General features: G+C 43.6%; 1 protein-coding gene across 1 annotated transcript in view; it reads left to right on the top strand.

Moving 5' to 3' along the window:
- The window catches only part of AOAH (acyloxyacyl hydrolase), a gene marked incomplete at its 3' end in the record, with an annotated part of 84,379 nt that overhangs the window by 13,686 nt on the left and 55,106 nt on the right, over positions 1 to 15,587 (top strand). The window contains exons 3-6 of the mRNA XM_081996847.1: positions 518 to 613; positions 5,126 to 5,186; positions 6,289 to 6,388; positions 15,312 to 15,371. Coding sequence (XP_081852973.1) covers positions 518 to 613; positions 5,126 to 5,186; positions 6,289 to 6,388; positions 15,312 to 15,371 — 317 coding nt within the window. The remainder of the gene's footprint in view (positions 1 to 517; positions 614 to 5,125; positions 5,187 to 6,288; positions 6,389 to 15,311; positions 15,372 to 15,587) is intronic.

Genomic DNA, 15,587 nt, shown 5'->3' with positions numbered 1-15,587 from the left:
GATGCTTTGTGGTGGTCAGCCCATACGTCTGCTTCGTGACGTCTTTTCTGTGGGCAGTCACACCCATTTGTTTTTCAGTTTCACTAGCTCTCTCTGTGGCTTGTGTGGAGAGGTATAGAAGTCCTATCCAGTACAAACCTGTGCCTTTTTTCTTGTGAGAAATAATGTGAGAGCAGGTGGCCAAGCAGGCAGTTGTAACACTGGCTGTCCCCTCGGCTCCTTGGTTTTCATACTTGAAAGGATGGAAAACTGTTTTTTCACGAGCAACATCCAGCGTTGTAAAAGCCAGGCTGTTCTGTGCACTCCTCTGGCATCAGCATCCTCTCTGTGATAACTTACAGGTTTTGAATATAGATAGAAATTCACAGATATTTTTTTTCCCCTTCAACATTCATCTGCCATGGAGCATCTCAAGAAATGAAATGCCCAACGATGCCTGAAATACTTCTATGGCGCGGGGTGCTTCATCACACTTCGCAGATAACCATATTAGCTCTTTTTGTTTGTTTGTTTGAAGGATGTGTGCTTGTGGTGTCTGTAGTTGAACAGCTTGCGCAGTGGCACAACAGTACAGTAAAGGCAGCCATGGAGAGACTGTGCAACTACATACCTGGTAAGTACCAAATAATACGCCATATGTTATGTTGGTACTGCTGTATTTCTCTGTTAATTAAAAATTCACACGTGAAGTCAGAAAAAGCTTTATCCACTTCTCATGCAGCATCTCAAGTGAATGCAGCTGAAAGATAGCAAGGTGCTATCTGCAGGGAAGTCAGTGGTGTGGCTCACTGGGCTTCAGAGCTGGGATTTTGTCCCAAAGTTAGAGTGAATGGGGCTGTATTAAGCCCACATGCATGTGAGCACCGACACATGCAGACCCCTTCCCTCCCTTTTTCTCTACTTTGTCTCTTTGTTAACAGCTTAAGAATAGATACACTGTATGCCCAACCGCTTCTCTTTCTTGTTGATATGGGTCTTTATAGCAACTGTGAAGATGAAAATGTTTTCAGCAGGTATAGGAAGCCGCTATTGTAAAACATCAAAAATGAGCTGAGGTTGACAAGTGTAAGATGTGAGCATTTAGTCTGCACCGAAAAGCTCTTGAAATGTAACTGATGATACAAATTTCAAAAGCTATAGCTATTCCATATGAATATATGTAGACTCCCCTTTTTCTGCCCTTTATTTTATCTGCACGAAGGAGCTTAGCTGTCCAAATGCACATCCCTAAATAGAGAACACTTTGAATGCCAGAATAGCTTTGTGCCTCACAGACCAGTCCTATAACTACTTAAGTAACAAAATCTCACATTCATGATATCTTTTTAACATTACAAACATAAAAAGATGGCTTAGAATTCTTCATTAAAAAGTCATTTATATAGGACTTCATGAATTGTATCTCTGAGAAACCATCTTGCTCTGTAGTCCCTAGTTTCACAGAAGATGCACGTAGAATATTAATTCCCTCTTTTCCAAGAGAGGATTTCCCGATGCAGGATGGGGTAGGGAAGTAATTGCTGGGATTCATTCATTGATAGAATGACATTTATCTGATTTCTATTCCATAAGTCATATCCACAGTGTTTTAAATTACAGGCACATAACCATGAAGTTACAATTAGAGGTGCTGATCCTGCTATTAAAATATAATTTTCTTCTTTAAAATATGACATGCTAGCTCTGTGTTCATGATTCACTCAGTGGACCTTGTTCCACTGACATGTCAAGGTATTTCTTTTCAGCTGCCATTCTTTACACTCGTAAAATCCTATTATCCCTTTAGTTAAATCTGTATAATCCAGTTACCGTCTATGAGATGCATGGATACACCCGATAGAAAAAAACTGACCCTGAACTTGAAAGGAGTGAAAAATCCTATGGATTGTGTGGGAGCTACAGTGTAACCCGATTTATCCTCTCCCAGGAGGTGAACACTGCAGCCCAGCAGGACTCGAACAGCTTTCTCTTGCTGCTTGAAACAATAGAAAACCTTTGGATGCTCACAAGGAGCCTACTAAAACAGGCCATGCCATTTCACCTGAAGGAACAGTTTCATTATTATACACATGCCTACAACTGATTGCAAGAATAACAGCCACAAATCGATGGCAATGGGGCTTTTCCTAGGGCCAAAAAGGCAGTAAGAAATCATGTGGTTTTTTTAAGAGCCTCCTATGATTTTGATTACAATTAAGTTGGGGTTGGATCAAGCCTTCAGTGAAGTTACACGGTGTTCAAGAACAAAAAGTGTTTAGAGAAAAAGAGAGAGAAACATTCAGTACACATTAATCCCACTCATTCCCATAGGCTGTGTAGAAAACACAACTGCATCCTTATTTATATGGAAATATTTGCAATGTGTGTGATTCAAGTGACACAGCCAATAAACCTATGAAAATAAGAACAATAACCCCATGAGGAAAGGAGGCTCTTGAGCAGACAGAAAGGCCGGGTCTGGGAGAATAGGCAGTATTTACAGTGTAAGAGATGTTGTTAGCAAGAGTGTTTGTTTACCTGGATACTGGCTGTCTGCCTGATGAAACAGAGGTGTCTGATACCCAAAATGTGCTTGGAAACTGCCTGCCTCTGGCATTGTGTCTGAGTCATGCTCCGCTTCTGTGTCGGCCACTGCTGTGTAAACACCTTAGAGCTCAAGTAGAAATGGCAACATGATTAATACCATCTTTCTTGCAAATATTTATCCTCTGGGATTCAGCCAGAATTTGTGTTTCTAGGAGTATGAAACTATAGAGAAAAAAACTTCCAGATTTTTACCATGTAAGAACAGGGCAGTTCAGGGGATCTGTTTTACCTGAAGCAGGGCCAAAGCAAGTATACTGTAACTTTTCTCCAAATTTTACAGCATTCATTTTGGTTTAAGCTCTTCTCTTGCCCCTGAACACTCAAAGTTATTAATCATTTTCTTTCTCTCTCTCTCTTCCCCTCCTTTCTGACTTACACAACTTGTTGCTAACAGAGCTTTGTCTCTGCAATATCCTCTCTTTGTGTGTGTTAGCAGAGCTGGAGATTTGTAAATGCATGAATGCAGGCTGGCTCGGAGGGCAAGGGCTGTAAGCACTGCCCGTGGCTTGGGTCTGTTTTGCTGGAAGCCAAAGCCTGAATGGCACCTGTATCTTCCAAGAGGACTCTATGTGCTTAGCTATAATTATATGTTATTTCTCTTCTTTTTACTGCCCATCATTTGTTGTGCCATTGGGTAATTACATGTCAAACTTCCTATATGCATAAGGAAATCAGCACCTAGAAATCAGTGTGACCAGCAGACCCCCAACATCAGCTCCCAGAGCTGACAGCCAGCCAAACCCTCCTGTCCTTGCAACCACCAGCACAGGTTACAGCAGCCAGCTGGCTCCTCCAGGGCCAGAAACGTTATGGAAACCAGCTGGTTCGGGAAACTCGTAAGGAGACCACTGCCTGCAATGCACTGGGGAGGTGCTGGGGAAGCCAGCCACCTTCTCCAGCAGGCTACTAGAGGGAGCCAGGTACCCCCCGGGCAAGCCTCATCAGGGGGTGTTTTAATCATCAATGATACCAAACGCAGGGTTATTGATGTCTGTGATGTCTTTCCTTTTAGGTGAGCAAGAATAAAATATAATTCTAGCCAGGAGACCAATTTTTAACTTGCAGATTGCTTCTAAAGAGCCAACAGAGAGGAGTTATGTGGCAAAGGAGGCAAAGAAATGAAGCTAATAACTTGATTGAAATGAAACACCTGGCACAGGATAAGAAAAATCAGCTATCGTAGTTACAGAAGCTGCTTGCAACTCCGTATGTGTAGGAGGGTGTTGGGGAAATTACCTTTTCATTCCCTGCTATGCCTTTCTGGTCCCAGTCCTCCTTTCTTGGGTGCAGGTTGCCAGCCAGGGTGTCTGTAGTTCTGGCAGGAGAGCAGCTGCAGGAGTGAGAGCACACCCATGCCTGCTGATGGAGTCAGTGCTGTGAGGTTTTGTACCCTCCCTGGAGCAAAACTACCCACCTTGTATGCAGCAGACCCCTGGTCCTGGACATGTCCAGCCTGATGCTGGTTAAAATTGAATGTTCAGCCCAAAGTTGGAGGGAAGGAGCTGCTTTGGAAGTTTCTAAGGCTTTTCTTTGGGAAAGATAAAGATACTCCATGTTTTCTTCCCTAAGTACAGATAGTTATCTGTCTGGGTAATGGAGGTGCAAGAGAAAACCACATCTCTCAAGAATTTCAGGAGATGCAAGTTTGTCGTCACTGCACTTGTATGAATCTGTCTCTTCATGACTTTTCACACCACCACCCCTGCCGAAACAAGGCCTGACATGTCCTTTGCAGGATACATGCATGGTTAAGCAGCTCTCATCTGTTCAGGCCAAGAAACAGTTTTCCTTCATGGGAACTATCAGACCAGCACTACCATCATGCCCTACCTGTATTCAAACCCCCAATCTCTCCTGCAGGTGTCTTTGCTTGGGCGTGGGGACCACTGTTTTTTTACCACAGTACCTTAAAGAAATTTCTGATGAACTGTCTTCTGGAGAGCATGGAGGGTGTGCGTCACCCAGATTAAAAAAGCCACCTGAGCCAGCATCCTGAAAAGGCACATGGCTGCAGATTGTGAAAAGAAGCCAAACAAAAAGTGTCAAATATTTGTTTGAATGCACAACTCCTGCTCTACACAAAACATATACTCTCAACTTGCACAAACCCCCAGAAGCTCCAAGGAAGATCTAGCAGTAGCATCAAGCCCTACATCACTCTCTGCACTTTGATTTATGTATTTGTTTTCTTTCTTCTTGCAAACCTACCAAGCTATCTGGTTGAACTGCTTAGAAGATGCTGTGGCATGTATGATTTCTTTTGACTTTTCCATGATGCCATACTCATAACATTAACAAATGCTAGTTATACTTTTTAGTCTTTATCATGTGGCTTGCCTAAAGCCAGAGAAGGGCTTTAGGCAAGGTTAGAAATTCAGGTTTTCCCAATTCTCTGGTGCTATACTGAGGTCATAGATTCACATGCCTTCCCCTAAGATAAGTCAGCATTCTCTTTAATGAACCAACTCCTGCTGTATTTTGACTGTTATAAAACCAGTTTCACCACGTTGAATTACTTTGAAAAAATTATGTTTTCTAGAAAAACTGCAAGGTTTCTGTTTTGTACTTGCGGAACTTTACGGACCACACATAGCTGAACTGTAAGTATTGCTGTGTCCTCTCAGGTCTTTGCTTAGTTTGTTCTTGACATGTATAGATGTGCTGTTGGATTGAAGCGCAGGTGTTTCGTTCTTGAAATCACATTATTATTAAAGCAGAGATGCTGGAGAATGATTCTGGTTTGTCATTTGGCGCAGCTATTCCTGAGTGAATAAACACAGGCTGCCACTGGTAACCATTTTCATACTCTATTTGAATCTCAGATCAGGCCCACCTGATGTAATTACCTTTTGAAATTCAGCTCATTTGGCTGAGGGAGGAATTTGAATAACCTGTGCATGCGAGACAGGTTCTACAGAGTCACACTACTGTAGCACTTGGCTCTTGCTTTCTCTTTTACCTTTAATCAAGCTTTCTAATTGTCAGCCCCTACATGCTCTCAGCCCCGACCTTGATACACGCTCTTGGGGGAGTGTACTAAGTAATGTAAGTGATTAAAAAAATAAAATGTAGGTAATTTTATTCCTCTTTGAAAGTTCTTAGTTTAATTAACAGAGATTTTGCTAGACCTTCTTCGTCCCTAGGGTTTTTATTTTTATTTTTAAAACTAGCCAAGGGACTGCAAAGTGCTTACAGGACTAAGAAGTGCTATAATCAAACATTTTAATTTAATTCCTGATTAGCCCAGAGGTGTGTCCCAAAAAAGAAAGAAACAATCCTAGCACTTGTGCTTGGTGATTAAAGGTTAAGGATCTTTGAAGGATTTCTGGTTATTTTCTTGAGTTAATGACTGAACACTCATATGTGCCAAATTGCATATGCATTAACTTTAACCTTTAAATCTTTGTCAGCCTTATGATTGATTAAAAACCAGAACAGTCATAATGTATTTGATTCAGGTGTTGCATATAAAGCATGGTGCTTTTTCATCATCCTGGCATACAATTTTGAATGCTGAGTAGGAAGCCATGGCAGAAAATCATTAGGACCCAACGCTGTACTGACCAGTGATTACAGGCCACAGTGAAGCAAGCTGAGGTGGTTGTTTGGAGTTGGGGAGGTTTAGCTTCCCATGGAAATAGCTTCTACTTTCAAGCACCCAGAAGAACATAATAGTCTTTGTTTATGCACCATTTCCTTCAGCATAGACAGGGAAATGAATGCCGATGTGGTCTGCCATTCCTTGAAGTTGTGTAAACAGGATCCAGGACAACCACTTTGTCATCTCTACCCTCCTCCAAAGGTGAGTTGGTTTTCCACTATTTTCAAAGCTACTGATTGTGGAAGGTCTTTTAAGCTGGAACTAAACAGTATGGAGGCTTCCAGTGCACGTGCATTGTCTGGGAAATAAACTCCAGCATTTTGAGTGTGGACACTTTTAGAATATGTCTGTTTGAATGAAAGGTACATAACACATGTTAACTGTGTGGACCATTGACACCATGGTCACCAGAGAGTGGGAATTACAGGGCCAAATTCTCTTGTACCAGTCTGTGTCAGAGAAGAAGAGCAGGGAAAATAAAATCTCACTTTATCCAGACTTCATTGTTAATCAGTACAATAACCCCAAACCAGATACTCAGCTGAGGTTCTTCTATACCACCACATTACCACGACATGGCGAGTTATCCCCACGGGGCCTGATCTGCTCTGGCAGCCTGCATAGGGGCCAGTTACCCACTGCAAATGCAGGGCCACTTGTCTTGGATTAGTCTGCACTGCAAGAGGTTTAAGCTAATGTGCATAATCTTTTGCTGCAGGCTGGAAACATGTTTAGTTACCACTGCTTTTTTAATGTACAGTTACTTGCTACGCCGTGGTAACTTGATTGCATGTCCTAGACCTTTGCTACTCGGACACATACATATCTGCATAGGTGTCTAAACAGGTACAGTTTGTTTTGGGATTTTTTTGGTTGTGAGGTTTGGGTTTTTTTCAATCACCATGCAGCCCCAGTCACACTAAAACCTGTGAGTGATGGTTGCTTGGCAGTGTCAAAAAGCAAGTGATTCACTTAGGCATCTGTTTTTGTAAATCTTTTTCCCTGCATCTGGATGGATAAGGACATGTTCGATTTCAAAAGGTTTGCATGAGATGTTTTACACAGGGACTCATCCAACAGCCATTGAAATCAGTCAGAGCCTTTTTATAGGCTTCAGTGAGCTGTGGTTCATCTCCAAGATAGATTTATTTCTGCCAATATTAAGACCTGGAGAAACACATGCCTTCCAAGAATGGCAGTAACATTTGTTTTATAGCAGGTGTGTGTCCCATATGACTACTATGCTCCATGCTATGCCAACACAGAGACATACGGGCGTGCAACCAGGCAGGGGTGAAAGAAGACGAGTGCAGGCAGCAGAGAGGGCCCACACTAACTTGACTCAACCAGGATGTTGCCCAAAGTTCATCAAACGGATTTCTTCACAAATCCTGCATCTGAACTGGTAAAACAGCTCATAGGTCCTGCCACGCTTCCCCAAGGTACATCAGAGCTACCCTATTGCAAGCACTCCCTTAATATTTGCCAGGTCTTTACTCACCCCACAAACATTCATATGTCTCCAGCACTTTTTTGCCAGGTAATTGCATGGTTTTTCCTTCCCCTGTACTTATAACAGCAGCAGAGACCCTTTCAGTGACTCTGGAGCCTGTTTTGGTGTTTTGGGGGGATTTTTTTGTTTGTTTTGTTTTGTTGTTTTTTGTTGTTGTTTTGTTTTTGTTTCTGTTTCTGTGTTTGTGTTTTTTTTTTTTAAATTAGGAGTCCTAAAGTTAAAGGTGAGAGTACAGCAAAGGCTGGCAGGCTCACCCAGCCCCCAGTGCGGGTCACCCAGGAGGACAGCAGGAGCTGTAGCAATGGTGGCTGCACGTGCACCGTGCTGCCAGCCCGAGAGTTACATCTTCATATGGACTTAACTTGTTTGTATGGGGGAATAAAGAGAAGTAGAAACCACTCTGCACACTGACTTCTGCCAGTGGCAGAAGTGCAAGGTGCCTCTTGGAGTGAAAGAGGATGGAGGCAATAAACTGCTCTTGAAGAGAGGGATGAACATTCTGTGACTGCGCTGTAAGCTAGGGTAATGAATCTGGAGAGGTGGGCTGTTTAAACCCAGGTGGTTTCTGTGCAGAAATTAGAAGATCTGTGGTGAAATCCTTGACCTATCAACCAGAGGGGACAGGATGCCACTCGTGGGGTTGCTGTCAAACCTTTGTTAGCTCTTCCCATCTCTCAGAGCAGGTGTGGGACCAAACTGTTGGCTCCTTCCACCGCCAGCAACAGCTCCAATGACTGCACTTTCTGCAAGGAAAACAACTGAAGATGGGGGTTTTTTGTTGTTTTGTTTTTTAAACAAAATTCAGACTCTTGTTTACATGGTCTGGAGACTGTCCCTCTGTGTGAGTGGCTCAAGCAAACACTCTCCCTTCCAAGTGGTAGCTAAATCACTTTCTGTCAAAGTGTATTTGTTTCTCACCAGGAATAGTGGAACTCTACCAAGAAAACAATTTTTCTCCCCTGACTGTGACCTCCTTTTTAGCTCACCTGGTGCCCCGAGACAGTGTGCGGAGGCTGCGGGAGATGGGAGGAGAAGAGCAGTGCTTAGAGTTCATGCTCAAGTGGTTGATAAATTGCCCACAGTAGCTCTGTGACAAGTCAGACTGAGTAAAGATGAATTATGGGGGGGAAAAAAAAATATACAGTCAGAGACGCAGATGCATAAAATGTAGTTTACCTCACATTTGCTTCTTTGGTTTGTAATTTGATTGATCACTTCAGTTATATGAGCCTGCAAATGTTGGCTCAGTCCCTTGCCAAGTGTTTGAACAAGACTTTAATACTAATGACTGTTTTGTTCCACTCTATTGATTTTCAGGTACTTCATTTATTCATTTAGACTTTTGGATGCCCATTTTCCCAGAATTAGTACCATATATATACTGGTGAAGGGAGTAAAATAGAGTTACTTGCCCTTATAAGGCACTATAATGTTCAGGTTTTAATTGCCCTTAAGGTGGTAAATATCAATGTGTAGCTGCTTTTTCAGTCAATAGTTTATTTCATTCTGCTTCTGTGATGTTGCTCTACTGAGATCGTGTGTCTCAAGGAAGGAAGAGCCCCTGCTTCGGAGGCTTTGCAAACTATCTACATAATGGAGCCACTGCAAGCTGAGTAAATGATACATGCGTTATATTACATACTTCCCCAGTCTCTGACAAATTAGCTCAAATTAATTATTTTGCCAACCTGCCTGGAGCCATTAGCACTCTGCCATTATTCTAGGAGGCTTGGCTCTAATTATGAATAAAAAATATTGCTCCATTCGCAAAGAGCGCAGTGCTCTCAGCTGAAGAGGAGCTGAAGGAGGAGAGCATCTAACCTGGGTGAGGTAGGCAGTTTCAGGAGCAGACTCTTGATGTTGGTGGGGAAGAGTGGAAGGGGCACTCGTGGCTCCTGGATCACCAGCACGCTGTGCGGGCACATGTCACTCATAGTGGGGTCCTGTGAGTCCCTATTTGCCACCAGTGACCTGCAGAGCAGAGCCTGGGCCAGGGCTGGAAGTGCAGGTAGATGTGCATGCATAGGCTCTCCCACTGCATGTTTCTTGCCCAAGGAGAGGTTCTCCTCGACCCTTAGTATGAGGGTAGCAACACTGGGGACTCCTTCAAGTCAGGAGGCAAAATAATATGGTGCATCAGAATGTAGGCTTACCATAGGTAGCTGAAAACTGGGCAGTACCTAAAGCTGCTGTAACATGCCTTGTGGTTTAAGCTACATCAACAGCAGATACTCTAACACTGTCTGCAGCACTGCTCCAAAACACTGGCAGTGGATACAGCTATCCAGGATAGCTGGTTTAGGATAACTGGATTTTTTTTTAGTCAAAAAAGTTTGTCAGCTCACATGGTAGAGGACTTTCTGCACCAGGTCCTATGATACAGGGGTGTTCCTCTAGCAAGCAAAATGGGCTGAAATAGGGTGAGGCGTTTTAGGCACCGCCTACCAAGATCCTTTTCTGGCCTCAGGAGCAAGCAGGTTTGCAGACGATTATTCTCAGCTTGTCTCTAGATTTTTTTTAAGCCAGCTGGCCTGTTCAGTTAAATGGCAATACTTTAATTGATTTTGTTGGGTCCAGAATAATGGCTCGACTTCAGCACTGGAGTCCTGCTTCTGGCAGTCTTAAACAGTTTATGTTGGAAGGAGCTTGTACTATTCTTTCTGCCTTTCAGAGTGCCTCTTCTGCTCCTCATCGCTTTTCTGCTCCAGATTATTAGAGACCTTGTGACTGCAGACTTTAGCTTAATCTCCAGTAGTAGGATTTTGCTGGGACTCAATTTAAGTCAGCAAAAACATACATATTCATGCTAATGTCATTTTATCTTATCAAAATAAGCATCATTGCCACAAGCACTCATGACGGTTCATGTCCCCCCTATCAGGTCATTCACTGACTTTGTAAAAAGCAAAAGCCACATCTCTTATGGACATTACAGCTGCCAGCCTGCTCTTTGACAAAGTAGTAGCCAACCAATTCTGGCTGGAAAAAAGCAACCCTTTGGGGTTTCATAAAACAAAAATACTCCTGCTATTTTCTCTCATCCCCCTCAGTGAAAATGTGAACTGCTTCCCAGGAGGGGAGGCAGAACCAAACTCCAGGGTGGGAGTGCTTCTGCATTCCCAGTAAGAGCAGGCTGCAAGCCAAAGGTAGACCTTGGGGCTGGGACCCATTTCCTTTTTCTGAGACCACAGACCGTAAAGCAAGCATCTGGGAGGCAGGCAGATCCTGGGGAGCAAGATGCCTTCTTTTTAGTCTTTCTTTTTGGAAATAGGTAACATCTATTGAAATGTGAGTGGTTTCTACTGCAGTCAGAACCAAGCCCTGAAGAAACAGCCTATAGACCAGCAATAGCAGAAGGCACAGTTTGATCACTAGTTCTTCCTCTTTCACTTGTTTCTCAGAGTTTTCCCTGTTCCTCTTCATTGATAGAAAATAAAGTGCAAAAAAACCCCACAACCAAAAAGCAAACAAGCCCAAAAAAACAAATCGCACAACCCACCCCAACCTTCCGTCAAGTAAACCCCCAAAAACCAGGGTGGCATGGAGTTTGCAGAGTGCTGTGTACAGCTGTGTTGCACGGATGGAGAAGCTGCCCTAGGCAGGACTCCTGAAAACAAGTCTCGGGCGACCCATGGGCACCATGGCACTTGGGGTGGATGGCTGGCAGACAAAAGTCTGAGGACAAGGAAGCATTGCTCATGGATGCTGACTGTGTTTTGCAGAGGCAAGCTAGAAAAAATAAATAAAAATGTTTCATCCAGAACACACAGAGTCCAAGTCCAAAAAAAACAAGTGGCATAAAACGGGAAGAAGTCAGAGACATTGCCCTTGGAGGAGAAAGGACCGAGTCAGGCCTTGCGTGTTTTAGATCTGGGCCTGCAGGGAAGGTCCTGTTTCACACCCATAGCACATATCATTTGGTCTGGCTGTCCCATGCAGTCATAAAGATTCCCCCTACGGCCTCTGCAGGATGAAAGGTGGGAGTTGTAGAGCAAAATCCAGTTTTGCCAGTGCTGTTTAACAAGCTCTTCAGCATTTTGGTACCTTGGTATTCATACTCTGGTAAAAGAATAATGAAAATTAGTTAGAAGTGAAACTGTTGGAGTGTTTTGTAAACACCCGCTCTCCTGGGAAAGAGCTGGCTAACAAGGATGATAAATGAGAAACAATTAAAGTTGGTTTGTGCGTTTGTTTATGATGAGAAATAGATCTGTTTGCAAAAAATTGATTACTGGGAATACACAGGCTCCGTGGAGAGCATTGAAAGAAGGCAGTGAATGAAATCCCAGTGACCCACCCTGACCCCAGCCCCATCCATGGCATGGGTATCTTGGGTACCGCCGGAGAGCAGGGCTGCGCGGATTTGGGCGGCTGGGGGCTGGCTGCTCCCCAGGATCCCTGCACACCTTCCAGGCAGCGGCTGTGAGTTCATCCATCAGCTGCTGGAGCCCCTTCCTCGATGGTGTTTTCATGCCATGGGAAAGGGAGGAGGCTGCTTGCTAGCCCAGTTGCAGCAAGAGAGGTTGTGTGGGCCATATGGCCTTTGGTGGCAGGCTTGACGTGCTGGGGTCAATCAGGGATTACAGGTGACCCATGAAACCAAGAGTGGTTTACTCCCAGACGGGTGTTTCAGCTTCCAGTCCTTCACAACCCACCCTGAAGTCCTGGCTGAAGTAACTTCTGCAGTGGGAGGAGATCTCATCCCTAGCATTTCAAAGACATCATTTGCTACACGTGGGAAATTCAGCCTTTCCTCCCTTGTTTTTCTTTCTGTGTGCAATATTGCTGTAGCTGTTTGAAGTGTGTTCTTCTCATGCGCTGCTGCTGAGAGCCAGAAAGGTTTCTCCTCTCCTGCCCTGCAGAAAAGACTTGGTGAATCTTACCTCTCTGGAAATTTTTCATGCATTGTACCCAGTTTTAAGCCATTTTCCTCATCTGAGTCTCCAGTTATTTTACAGCAGAAATGACAACAGCTGGTAACATACAACATAACTATGGCAAATGCAAGATGCATGTTTGGTTTTGGGGACAGCAGTTGCCCAGGGGAAAAAAACTAGGAAACCTGGCTCCTTTCTAGCATCTCTCATCTATTTCTGACTTATGCAGATTTTTATAAGATTATACACACAATGAATTAAACAGGTTTTAAACACATATATTAATGTGACACATACATTAAAAAACACTAACTTAGAAGTCTATGTTCCTTGCTGCTTATTCTTATTCTTCCTTATCCCTTTATATTGTTCATTATAAATTTTTGACCCTTGAATATCACAGTTAATTAATTTGCTTTGATCACTGCCTAAATCAATTATAATGACATGCTAAATTTTATCTCCATCTAAAAAATGATGGTAATGGTTGCTTTAAATGCAAATATATGCTGCTTTAACATTCCAAGCTGGCATGCCCGCTGTTCGGTAAGGTGCCATCACTCGAGGGATATTTTCTTTTTTTCCAAACGCTTTAATACTACGACTTGGCAAAACATGCTATTTTTCCCCATGTTGAGTTCCTGTAGCTCCAGCCAGATAAATATAGACTTGTGCTGAACTTTACCTCAGAGCCCTCAGGCCCGGTTGGTGTGAAGCTAGCAGTTGTGTCCTTAGGCTGGGCTGTAGGAGAGACTGATGGCAGGTCATCGTCAGACAAATTTGCACTCAGTTTGTACTCACTGAGCATTTTGATCAGAAACAAAGTGCTAACATGTTTGTGGTACACCAGATTTTTCCTTCCGTTTGAAACATTTTCAAATTATTTTTATCTCTTTTTTATTTTAGCTTATTTTTTTAATGATCCTCAAAGCCTACAGAACAAAACCAGTTATTCCTTCTGAAAGAGGGCAAATGGGTAATATTTTCAGCCGCCTTCACGCTAAATGCTGACGGGAGGGACAGAGGCCATCACACAGATATTGCCTCTCAGATATAACTGTTTGCAAAGGTGGCCTAATAAAAGCAGGACACTGTGTATGAATTATCATCACTGAGGTGGAAGAATATTGTCCAAAAGTGAAAATAGGTCAGCAGGAGGGAGCACGCTGGTGTTACCCTGCCAAAACCAAATGCTTTTGCCTGAAGTTTGCACCCAAGACTGCAAGCTGAGCTCATCTCAGGGGCACTCAGCAACTGGCTGTCTCATGAGCTGGGCACCCATAGCACAAACTTAAACCACCCTCCCAGACCCCCTGTGACTAACTTTTTTCCGTCAAAGTTGTGGGATCTTCTTTTCCTGCAGGAAGATGTGGCTGAATTTAGACAGTGCCGTTCATCAGAGTTTGTTAAACAGTTGTTAAATATTTTGGACTGCATGAGCATATCTGGGACATCTCCTCACCTCTATGACTGGGTAGAGTCCTTGCGGCAGGAAAATCAGCATGGTCCTTCTGTGCTGTGGTACAGGTCACATTTCTTAAGGCCAAGGTAAATGCTTAACAGCACGGTGCAGGAACAGTCCTTGCTTACTCCGCATACCTCAGCATTCAGCCAGGCAGGACCCAGGGCTGTGGACCAGGCAGGCTGCAAAAATGTGTTGGCGAGGTTTTTGCAACGGCAGAGCCTAGAGGAAGGCTCTAGAGCAGGACCTCAGCAGTGCTTGGCAGTTCCTGGCTGTGGTAAGCAGCCGTCGCTGTGCATTTCACCACAGCCCTGCTGCACTGTGCATGGCACGTCCATCCTCCTGCTGCCAGCAGCGCTGGTCCCTGGCTGTCACTCACACTCACAGTTGGTGTCCCTTGCACAAAATTTCCTCTCCTCCTTTGAGGACCATGCATGTAAAGGGGAAGGCATTTGGGGAATTATTAGGGTATCACCAGTAGTTGTAACCCATGGCTTTAAGGTGGCCAACTTGTTCTCCTTTGATAAGGATGCCTGTCCAAGGTCTTCTCTTGCAATAGTTCTCCCGCTCTTCCTTTCTATTTGGGTATAAGTACCTCATTTTAGAAGAATCCCAAAATGCTTCTTCAGCACAAATTTGCATGAATCCAATAGAAAAACAATCTTGTCACTGTCTGCCAGAACTTGCCCTCCAGGGCAGGTATTTCCAAAATAAAAAGCTAACCTTCCTAGATCCTAAGCAGGATATTTTCTTTCCAAACTCTATTCCCTGCTTTGTACCTTACCATGTGCCAGCTGTTCCCCTGCTGAGGTGAACCCTAGCTGAGAATAACCCTTACCCATATAAGACCAGTATTTCCTCTGTACCCTTCCGCAATGTCAGACCAGCATTGCACATGTGACCCTCTTTTGACCTTCTAATGGATGAGTTGTTCAGCAGGAGTCACTAGAGAAGTCTGTCCTCAGCAACTCATGCAGTGCAGTCAGGATATGAATCTCAGCTCTTTAACCGATGTGGACTTTTTCTTAGGAAATAAATGATGCCCTGGAGCAAAATAAATGAACTCCCACAACTGGAGTTTCATAGGGGGTGATTGGATAATTGATTGTTAGTCCAATAAAAAGTAACTGATGATGAGTTTGTGGACTCACACATCATTTTTGTGCTGTGACTGATATATTTAAAAAAAAAGGTAGAAAATAGGGAGAAAAATTGGTAGAACACTGTGAGGCTGATCTGGGGTTTTTTTTTGTTTTGTTCTTGCTCTCCTAGGTGGGGCTGAGTACTGCAATAAGGAAAGCAAAAAGGATTATGAAGACTTCCAAGGATCTGGTAAGAAATCAGTGGCATTAGGGTGTTTTATGCTGTACTTGCATTTTATCAGGAGTGAGTCCTCGTTTATTTTGCCTAATCATGAACTCATCTGATCATCATTGAATTGAATGCTGATTCACTCCTACCCAGTATAGGATCTGCTCTATCAGCTGACACTGGCAAGAAGGAGGGGGAGATAATAGAGAGGAAGTATGAAAGTATGGGGAGAGCAGA

The sequence above is a fragment of the Phaethon aethereus genome (genome assembly GCF_964289735.1).
Source record: "Phaethon aethereus genome assembly, chromosome: 2".
Taxonomy (NCBI): Eukaryota; Metazoa; Chordata; class Aves; order Phaethontiformes; family Phaethontidae; genus Phaethon; species Phaethon aethereus.
This window is presented reverse-complemented; position numbering and strand designations above follow the sequence as displayed.